The sequence below is a fragment of the Salvelinus fontinalis genome, chromosome 7 (genome assembly GCF_029448725.1).
Source record: "Salvelinus fontinalis isolate EN_2023a chromosome 7, ASM2944872v1, whole genome shotgun sequence".
Lineage (NCBI taxonomy): Eukaryota > Metazoa > Chordata > Actinopteri > Salmoniformes > Salmonidae > Salvelinus > Salvelinus fontinalis.
The window spans coordinates 3669667-3680660 of record NC_074671.1 but is presented as its reverse complement, the minus strand read 5'-3'; the positions used below and the strand labels follow the sequence as shown (position 1 = coordinate 3680660).

The following is a 10994-nucleotide window of genomic DNA, read 5'->3' as shown; positions in this document are numbered from 1 at the left end:
GTTTTCAGCAATATAATAGAATTAACAGTAGGCCTACGATCCTACTCCAACTCAAACCATGAAAAGGAACAACTAAAGAGGGCACGATGCAAAAACTAAATTTAATGCTGCAATATAATAACCTATTCGTATTTTCCTTAAAAACAATGGCTGGACTTACTTTTGAAATTAGGCTAATAAGGTTAAGTAACTTCTGTGATGGTTTGGTGTTGTATGGCTATTGGTTAGGTTTAGTTACAGCAGACCAATGAAACACTGATCCCAGCTGGCTATTGGTTAGGTTTAGTTACAGCAGACCAATGAAACACTGATCCCAGCTGACTATTGGTTAGGTTTAGTTACAGCAGACCAATGAAACAGTGACCAGCTGACTATTGGTTAGGTTTAGTTACAGCAGACCAATGAAACAGTGACCAGCTGACTATTGGTTAGGTTTAGTTACAGCAGACCAATGAAACACTGATCCCAGCTGACTATTGGTTAGGTTTAGTTACAGCAGACCAATGAAACACTGATACCAGCTGACTATTGGTTAGGTTTAGTTACAGCAGACCAATGAAACAGTGACCAGCTCTCTATTGGTTAGGTTTAGTTACAGCAGACCAATGAAACACTGACCAGCTCTCTATTGGTTAGGTTTAGTTACAGCAGACCAATCATATGAAGATAGTGCGATACAACTGACTCTGACCGTTGGAGAGTGTTTCAGGACTACCAGAAATACTCCTTTAATCTAATAATATAAAGCTTATCTTTATTCAAAATATTCTGATGAAAAATGAACGAATTATCCTCTTTCTGTAAGTCTATATCTGTACAGCAGCCATCTGACGAGTATAAAGAAATCCATTTCGATGTCGGGAATATGGCGCCGGCATATGTCTATCTTTCTCTCTGTCTCTCCTGAGCTTGTCTTCCTTAATATTTATTTAAAAAATATGAATATCCGATCATATAGTGGATGCCTAGACCTTTGCCTGTATGCATGCAATGCACTGACGCATTTAGGGCTAAACCATGCGGTAGACAATTATGGTTTTTTAGAAAGTAAAAACCAATTAGACTGTAACGTTTTTCAATATACTACACATCAAACACAATTAATATATTTTTTTAAATGGTAGTTTGTTATTGGCAGTTTTTAAGGACAGGTAGCCTAACTGATGGAGCTGGCAGCGCCCTGTTGGAGGTTTCTTTCTCTCTCTGTTTCTACTCTCGGATCTGAACGAGTCTCTCTGAACCTTTCCAGCACAGGTCTGTCAGCACTGGAGGCTGTTGCAGGGAGGATGGCTCATAATAACGGCCGGAACCATGTGTGTGATGCTTTTGAAACCATTCCGCTCCGGTACCAAGAGCCCATTCCACCCATTCCGCCCCGGTACCAAGAGCCCATTCCACCCATTCCGCCCCGGTACCAAGAGCCCATTCCACCCATTCCGCCCCGGTACCAAGAGCCCATTCCACCCATTCCGCCCCGGTACCAAGAGCCCATTCCACCCATTCCGCCCCGGTACCAAGAGCCCATTCCACCCATTCCGCCCCGGTACCAAGAGCCCATTCCACCCATTCCGCCCCGGTACCAAGAGCCCATTCCACCCATTCCGCCCCGGTACCAAGAGCCCATTCCACCCATTCCGCCCCGGTACCAAGAGCCCATTCCACCCATTCCGCTCCGGTCATTACCAAGAGCCCATTCCACCCATTCCGCCCAGGTACCAAGAGCCCATTCCACCCATTCCGCTCCGGTCATTACCAAGAGCCCATTCCACCCATTCCGCCCAGGTACCAAGAGCCCATTCCACCCATTCCGCCCCGGTACCAAGAGCCCATTCCACCCATTCCGCCCAGGTACCAAGAGCCCATTCCACCCATTCCGCCCCGGTACCAAGAGCCCATTCCACCCATTCCGCCCAGGTACCAAGAGCCCATTCCACCCATTCCGCCCCGGTACCAAGAGCCCATTCCACCCATTCCGCCCCGGTACCAAGAGCCCATTCCACCCATTCCGCCCAGGTACCAAGAGCCCATTCCACCCATTCCGCCCCGGTACCAAGAGCCCATTCCACCCATTCCGCTCCGGTCATTACCAAGAGCCCATTCCACCCATTCCGCCCAGGTACCAAGAGCCCATTCCACCCATTCCGCCCCGGTACCAAGAGCCCATTCCACCCATTCCGCCCCGGTACCAAGAGCCCATTCCACCCATTCCGCCCAGGTACCAAGAGCCCATTCCACCCATTCCGCCCCGGTACCAAGAGCCCATTCCACCCATTCCGCCCCGGTACCAAGAGCCCATTCCACCCATTCCGCCCCGGTACCAAGAGCCCATTCCACCCATTCCGCCCCGGTACCAAGAGCCCATTACACCCATTCCGCTCCGGTCATTACCAAGAGCCCATTCCACCCATTCCGCCCCGGTACCAAGAGCCCATTCCACCCATTCCGCTCCGGTCATTACCAAGAGCCCATTACACCCATTCCACCCGGTACCAAGAGCCCATTCCACCCATTCCGCCCAGGTACCAAGAGCCCATTCCACCCATTCCGCCCCGGTACCAAGAGCCCATTCCACCCATTTCGCCCCGGTACCAAGAGCCCATTCCACCCATTCCGCCCAGGTACCAAGAGCCCATTCCACCCATTCCGCCCCGGTACCAAGAGCCCATTCCACCCATTCCACCCCGGTACCAAGAGCCCATTCCACCCATTCCGCCCAGGTACCAAGAGCCCATTCCACCCATTCCGCCCCGGTACCAAGAGCCCATTCCACCCATTCCGCCCAGGTACCAAGAGCCCATTCCACCCATTCCGCCCCGGTACCAAGAGCCCATTCCACCCATTCCGCCCCGGTACCAAGAGCCCATTCCACCCATTCCGCCCCGGTACCAAGAGCCCATTCCACCCATTCCGCCCCGGTACCAAGAGCCCATTCTATCCAGTTAAGGTGCTACCAACCTCCTGTTTGGGGTCCTTTTTCGGGAAACAGGTCTAACTGTCCTTGGGTCTATTTTTGGAATGGGTCTCCGTTTAAAAATAAATCATTTATGCATATCTGGTTGGGTGGGAAAGCAACGAAACCATTTCAGAAGGTGTCCAACCTTTTTTTTCGAACTTGTGAAAACCTCTTGTTCAAACCCCTCTCTAAGACAGTGGGACATAGATACAAACATTGGCGCTCTTGTTTTCGCAGAATTAATAGAGGAGAATTGCTCGTGTGAAACTCGGGTGACGGTGCCGGATGCAGCCCACATCGTCTACACAGATAGAGGATATAACTGTTGGGTCAAATATATTTTCCCTTCTGGTCCATCTACAGTAGAGTGATCCAGGTGTAGGCGGATGCCTTCGCCACAGGAGGGCAGTATTGAGCTAACCTTCAGCTATCAGCCAATGGTAACGAGGCTAGAGAAAGCATTACTGCAGGTATGCAGCCCGTATAATATTTTCACTATGAGCCACATTTTGATTTCCTGTTTCATTTGAATGACCTAGTGCAGTAAAAGCATGTGGACATTATGTAATTGATTAATTCGTTATTATACATGCAGTATATATCATTATTATGCAGACTGGCAAGTGAGGCTGCCTTGACCTATTTTAAATAGTGGTAATGTTTGGCTTTTTCATATCTGTGCAGTGGATTGCACAGATATGAAAAAAAAATATATATATATATATATATATATATATAGTGTGAGAGTGTTTGTGAAATGCAATTGTATGTTCATGCTAGTGTTGATGGAACCACGGATATTCATTTAAAATGAAGATTTAACCAGATTTGCAACACAGATAACAAAGTGCGGAATACCGTGACACCATATTGACAACAACATCAAGGAAAGCAGTAATTTAGTAGAGCAGCCTTCATCTAACACACGGACACAATAACTTGTTCTGTAACACCATCTGAACAAACAGACAGAACCGTGAGGGGGCTTTGAAACACACACACACACACACACACACACACACACACACACACACACACACACACACACACACACACACACACACACACACACAGGGCCGTGAGGGGGCTTTGAAACACACACACACACACACACACACACACACACACACACACACACACACACACACACACACACACACACACACACACACACACACACACACACACACATACACACACACACAGGGCCGTGAGGGGGGCTTTGAAACACACACACACACACACACAGGGCCGTGAGGGGTCTTTGAAACTTCAGTCAGATTGTCTGTCTGACTCCATGATCCTAGTAACTCTGTGTGTGTGTGTGTGTGTGTGTGTGTGTGTGTGTGTGTGTGTGTGTGTGTGTGTGTGTGTGTGTGTGTGTGTGTGTGTGTGTGTGTGTGTGTGTGTGTGTGTGTGTGTGTGTGTGTGTTTTCTATGTGTGTTTCTGTGTGTGTGTCTGTGTGTGTGTCTGTGTTGCCAGTGTAAAGTAGGGTGTACATGTATTACTAAGACATTGTTACCAGTCCACCAGTCCAGTTATTGGACAGAAATAGTTCTCTAGACCTGACACATGATGTGTTATTTTACTAATATGAAATTAGAACAATATTAATAATTGATTGTCTGAAGGTATGAATTCTTTTAGAAAAAAAAAAAAAGACAAACACAATTTCTTACAAACATTAAATAAAGTTAATCAACTTGCAAACATAAAAATATCATGATAAGATAGGAAATCGAATAAAATATGAGAAGAGACGTGGAGATATGTGAGTATTAGTAATGTGACAAAAGCCTTTGATCATGTGGTCAGGACACATGGAGGAGAACAAAGGGACCAGATGGCTGTTTTGTCTGTTTGTCCTTGGGTCCTTGAGTTGACTTTCCTCTTTTCCTCATCTCAGAATCTGTGTTGTAGTCCTTTTTTTGGGGGGATGTGTCTGTTGGCTATTTTTTTCAGAGAAACTGATAGTCTTCTTCTTCGTTCCTTGAAGAAAGTTAGCTGTAGAGTTCCCTTCAGGCTACACTAGCTCTTTGAAGGTGAAACTGCACTCATCGATTCCGCATGTGTTTCTTCCGGTGCTCATTAAGAAACGCAGCGGCCATTACCGAAGCCCAAACGAGAGTTGTCTTTGATGGTGTTGTTTAACGTGGGTGTTTCTTGGGTGTGTCTTTGCCATTCAATCAAACAAACAAACAAACAAGGGCAACAGTGAGTAACTAAAAGGCGCTGGTCAATCTAACGTCTGCATTTACGATGATACGGCCTCTGCAGAAGTCAGGTCATAGTACTTGTATGTCGCCGAGCAGCACAGCGCTGTTTTCAAGGAAGTGGGTTTGTGTTTATACAGGACCTCCCGCCCCCACCTACCGTCATCCAATCACGTCAATGCGGAGCTATACGGCGCCTTCTGCATTGTTACACAATTGAGAGGCACACGGAGACACGGTACGGAGCTCAATTTTGGCCTCTGCGTGCCTCCAGCGGCACCACCGTTGCACGGCGCCTCCGACCACATTTTCAGAACTGACCTCCAGCAGGCCACAAATGTGCATGTGTCAGCATATGGTCGCACAAGGGGTCTGAGGATCTCATCTCGATACCTAATGGCAGTCAGGCTACCTCTGGCGAGCACATGGAGGGCTGTGCGGCCCCACAAAGAAATGCCACCCCACTACCATGACTGACCCACCGCCAAACCGGTCATGCTGGAGGATGTTGCAGGCAGCAGAACGTTCTCCACGGCGTCTCCAGACTCTGTCACGTCTGTCACATGTGCTCATGTGCTCAGTGTGAACCTGCTTTCAACTGTGAAGAGCACAGGGCGCCAGTGGCGAATTTGCCAATCTTGGTGTTCCCTGGCAAATGCCAAACGTCCGGCACGGTGTTGGGCTGTAAGCACAACCCCCCCCTGTGGACGTCGGGCCCTCATACCACCCTCATGGAGTCTGTTTCTGACCGTTTGAGCAGACACATGCACATTTGTGGCCTGCTGGAGGTCATTTTGCAGGGTGCTGGTAGTGCACCTCCTTGCGCAAAGGCGGAGGTAGCGGTCCTGCTGCTGGATTGTTGCAATCCTACGCCCTCTCCACGTCTCCTGATGTACTGGCCTGTCTCCTGGTAGCGCCTCCATGCTCTGGACACTACGCTGACAGACACAGCAAACCTTTTTGCCACAGCTCGCATTGATTTGCCATCCTGGATGAACTGCACTACCTGAGCCACTTGTGTGGGTTGTAGACTCCGTCTCATGCTACCACTAGAGTGAGAGCACCGTCAGCATTCAAAAGTGACCAAAAATTCAGCCAGGAAACATAGGAACTGAGAAGTGGTCTGTGATCACCACCTGCAGAATCACTCCTTTTTTGGGGGTGTCTTGCTAATTGCCTATAATTTCCACCTTTCGTCTATTCCATTTGCACAACAGCATGTGAAATGTATTGTCAATCAGTGTTGCTTCCTAAGTGGACAGTTTGATTTCACAGAAGTGTGATTGACTTGGAGTTACATTGTGTTGTTTAAGTGTTCCCTTTATTTTTTTGAGCAGTGTATATTATTATTACTATTGGATAGAAAACACTCTGACGTTTCTAAAACTGTTTGAATGATGTCTGTGAGTATAACAGAACTCATATGGCAGGCAAAAACCTGAGAAAATATCCAAACAGGAAGTGAAAATTCTGAGGTTGGTCGATGTTCAACTCATCGCCTTTTCAAATCCCTGTAAGATATGGATCTGTTTGCACTTCCTACGCCTTCCACTAGATGTCAACAGTCTGTAGAACTTTGAATGAAGCCTCTACTGTGATGTTGAGCCGGATGGGAGGTGTTTCAGGCAGTGGTCTGGCAGAGTGCCTGTTCTTGGTTACGCGCATTCCAAATGATATCGCCTTGCGTTCCATTATTTCTGTAGACGCAAAGGAATGTTCCGGTTGGAACGTTAATGGATATATGTGATAACAACATCCTGAAGATTGATTCTCTACTTAGTTTGACCAGTTTATTCGACCTGTAATATCACTTTTTGAAGTTTTCGTCCGAGTTCGCCTGCATCTGCGCGAGCGTTTGGACATGTGTACTAAACGTGCTAGCTACTTGGAGATAAGTAATGGACATTATCGAACAAAACAACGATTTATTGTGGAACTAGGATTCCTGGGAGTGCATTCTGACGAAGATCATCAAAGGTAAGGGAATATTTATGTTGTAATTTCGTATTTCTGTTGACTCCAACATGGCGGAGAAATGTTGTTATATCTGAGCGCCGTCTCAGATTATTGCATGGTGTGCTTTTTCCATAAAGTTTTTTTGAAATCTGACACAGCGGTTGCATTAAGAACAAGTGTATCTTTAATTATATGTAAAACATGTATCTTTCATCAAAGTTAATGATGAGTGTTTCTGTTATTTGACGTGCGCCAATGTAAACCGAGATTTGTGGATATAAATATGCACATTATCGAACAAAACATACATGTATTGTGTAACATGATGTCTTATGAGTGTCATCTGATGAAGATCATCAAAGGTTAGTGATTAATTTTATCTCTATTTCTGCTTTTTGTGACTCCTATATTTGGTGGGAAAATGGCTGTGTTTTTCTGTGGCTATGTACTGACCAAACATAATAATTTGTTGTGCTTTTGCAGAAAATCCTTTTTGAAATCAGACATGTTAGCTGGATTCACAACATGTGTAGCTTTAATTTGGTATCTTTCATGTGTGATTTATTGAAAGTTTGATTTTTATAGTATTTTATTTGAATTTGGAGCGCTGCATTTTCTCTGGCTTTTGGCCAAGTGAGTCAGTAGCGTCCTGCCTAAACTCAGATTTTTGGATATAAATATTATATTATAAATATTTATAAATATAAATATAATTATAAATATATAAATAAATATTTTATATTTTGGATATAAAAAACACACATTTATTGTGTAACATGAAGTCTGATGAAGATCATCAAAGGTTAGTGATTCATTTTAACTCTATTTCTCCTTTTTGTTACTCGTCTCTTTGGCTGGAAAAATGGCTGTGTTTTTCTGTGGCTATGTACTGAGCTAACATAATCGCAAGGTGTGCTTTCGCCGAAATTAAACCACTTTCTGATAAAGTTAGAAACATGTAATATCTGAAAATGGAGCCAGTTAACTAACGCTAGACTATCGTGCCTGTGTACATCATCATGCATCATGGACGCGTCTCCCTGTCAGGAAAAGCTACACCACGGTTGCCCTTACTTTTGAAGATGTAATCCGGAGACAGGTGTTTTCGCCATCTCTTTAGCTGTCGTACTCTAATTCCACTGATTTCAAAGATTGATCCTCCAGAAAATGGAGAGCAACACTTATGTAGCTCCTGTGACGAGCAAGTGTGCGTGCGTTGCAGCCTTGACAACATGTCCACAGCGCATGACAGCTGAAGGTGGACTACACGGGTGGACCACAGCTTGTTGTCTCTGGACAGCTGGGGGTGGACCACACGGGTGGACCACAGCTTGTACCATTCCTTAACCAACCATATCATCCATACCCATCCATACCCAACCATACCCAACCCATCCATAGCCAACCAATCCATACCCAACCATACCCAACCCATCCATACCCAACCCATCCATACCCATCCATACCCATCCCATCCATACCCATCCATACCCAACCATACCCAACCCATCCATACCCAACCATACCCATCCATACCCATCCATACCCAACCATACCCAACCCATCCATACCCATCCATACCCATCCATACCCATCCATACCCATCCATACCCAACCCATCCATACCCATCCATACCCATCCATACCCATCCATACCCATCCATACCCATCCATACCCAACCATACCCAACCCATCCATACCCATCCATACCCATCCATACCCATCCATACCCAACCATACCCAACCCATTGATACCAACCCATCCATACCCATCCATACCCATCCATACCCATCCATACCCAACCCATCCATACCCATCCATACCCATCCATACCCATCCATACCCAACCCATCCATACCCATCCATACCCATCCATACCCATCCATACCCAACCATACCCAACCCATCCATACCCATCCATACCCATCCATACCCATCCATACCCAACCCATCCATAGCCAACCAATCCATACCCAACCCATCCATACCCATCCATTCCCATCCATACCCAACCCATCCACACCCAACCCATCCATACCCAACCCATCCATACCCATCCATACCCATCCATACCCATCCATACCCATCCATACCCATCCATACCCATCCATACCCAACCCATCCATACCCATCCATACCCATCCATACCCATCCATACCCATCCATACCCATCCATACCCAACCCATCCACACCCAACCCATCCATACCCAACCCATCCATACCCAACCATACCCATCCATACCCAACCCATCCATACCCATCCATACCCATCCATACCCATCCCATCCATACTCAACCATACCCGTCCATACCCAACCCATCCATACCCATCCATACCCATCCACACCCATCCATACCCATCCATACCCAACCCATCCATACCCAACCATACCCATCCATACCCATCCATACCCATCCATACCCATCCATACCCATCCATACCCAACCATACTTATCGTGATGCAGTCACTTCCAAATCTTGTTTTGGATGAGTCTGACTTAATGACCAAAATTATCATATTTACACTTTGTAGCCAATTTTGACACTTAAGTCTTAGGTCTTCTTCTGAGACTAAGGTTTCTTCTGAGAATGCTTGTGCTATTCAGTCCCAGTTTCCATTCTAGATGATAGGTTATATTCTCTAAAATGTGGTGAAGAGGACATTTCATTTGTTGTCTTATATGGACTTAATTAAGACACAGATCTTGTCTGTAAGGTTACTTTGTTCCATGATATCTAATTTTAACCCGTCTGTTTTCCAACTGTTTCTAAACTTCCCCGTTCTAACGTTCTGTCAATCTATCTTTGACCGTTCCTGTTATCCCAGGATGTGTGGGGGAGTGGACATGGGCCTACGATCTATGGTGATAAGCAAAACTACCGAACTCATTTGAAGGGCATGTGAAACACCCCTTCCATCCTCTGTCTGTATAAAATATCTGTGAGAACAAAGAGCGAGTCGAACTGGTTTTCCCTTGCATGTATGCGTGTAACAAAACTTGTTGCGTATTGTGATCGGACTGCTTTCTGAGTGTTTTTTTCCAACCACAAAAGGTACTAACTTCCCTAATGTATTAGTTTCCAGTTCTTGCCATTAAACGGTCCAGGCCCTGTGGTCTGGCTGCTGTAGATGGAGGCCCATTTCCCTTGAGAGGTCCAGAAGGATAAGGTGACACTCTGTCCTACTGTGGGTAATCTGTCGTGTTCCTCCTAACGAGGGTGTTGTCACATTGTTCCATAATGAGGAGAGAAGAATGTAAAAACAGGTCCATTAAGTTACCCTGCTCTGCTCTGCTCTCATCTCAGCCTCCTGTTCATTAGCTTAGCAAAATATTAGAATACATCACAGTACCATACAGTGCCATACAGTATGTAGCATGGTGTTCGAATACATTACAGTACCATACAGTATGTAGCATGGCGTTAGAATACATTACAGTACCATACAGTATGTAGCATGGTGTTAGAATACATTACAGTACCATACAGTACGTAGCATGGTGCTAGAATACATTACAGTACCATACAGTACCATACAGTACGTAGCATGGTGTTAGAATATATTACAGTACCATACAGTATGTAGCATGGTGTTAGAATACATTACAGTACCATACAGTATGTAGCATGGTGTTAGAATATATTACAGTACCATACAGTATGTAGCATGGTGTTAGAATACATTACAGTACCATACAGTATGTAGCATGGTGTTGGAATACATTACAGTACCATACAGTACCATACAGTACGTAGCATGGTGTTAGAATACATTACAGTACCATACAGTATGTAGCATGGTGTTAGAATACATTACAGTATCATACAGTACCATACAGTACGTAGCATGGTGCTAGAATACATTAC

At 45.5% G+C, this 10994-nt stretch overlaps 1 protein-coding gene across 1 annotated transcript; it reads left to right on the top strand.

Annotated features, from left to right (window-relative positions):
- Positions 1-1311: 1311 nt before the first annotated feature.
- On the top strand, positions 1312-2943 carry LOC129858878 (uncharacterized). Its single transcript, XM_055928114.1, has one exon. The coding sequence runs from the start codon at positions 1312-1314 to the stop codon at positions 2941-2943; it is 1632 nt and encodes a 543-aa protein (XP_055784089.1).
- Positions 2944-10994: the final 8051 nt, after the last annotated feature.

What these genes read in the sequence shown, in the direction of transcription:
- LOC129858878 (XM_055928114.1), top strand. Translation starts at nt 1,312, where the DNA reads ATGTGTGTGATGCTTTTGAAACCATTCCGCTCCGGTACCAAGAGCCCA.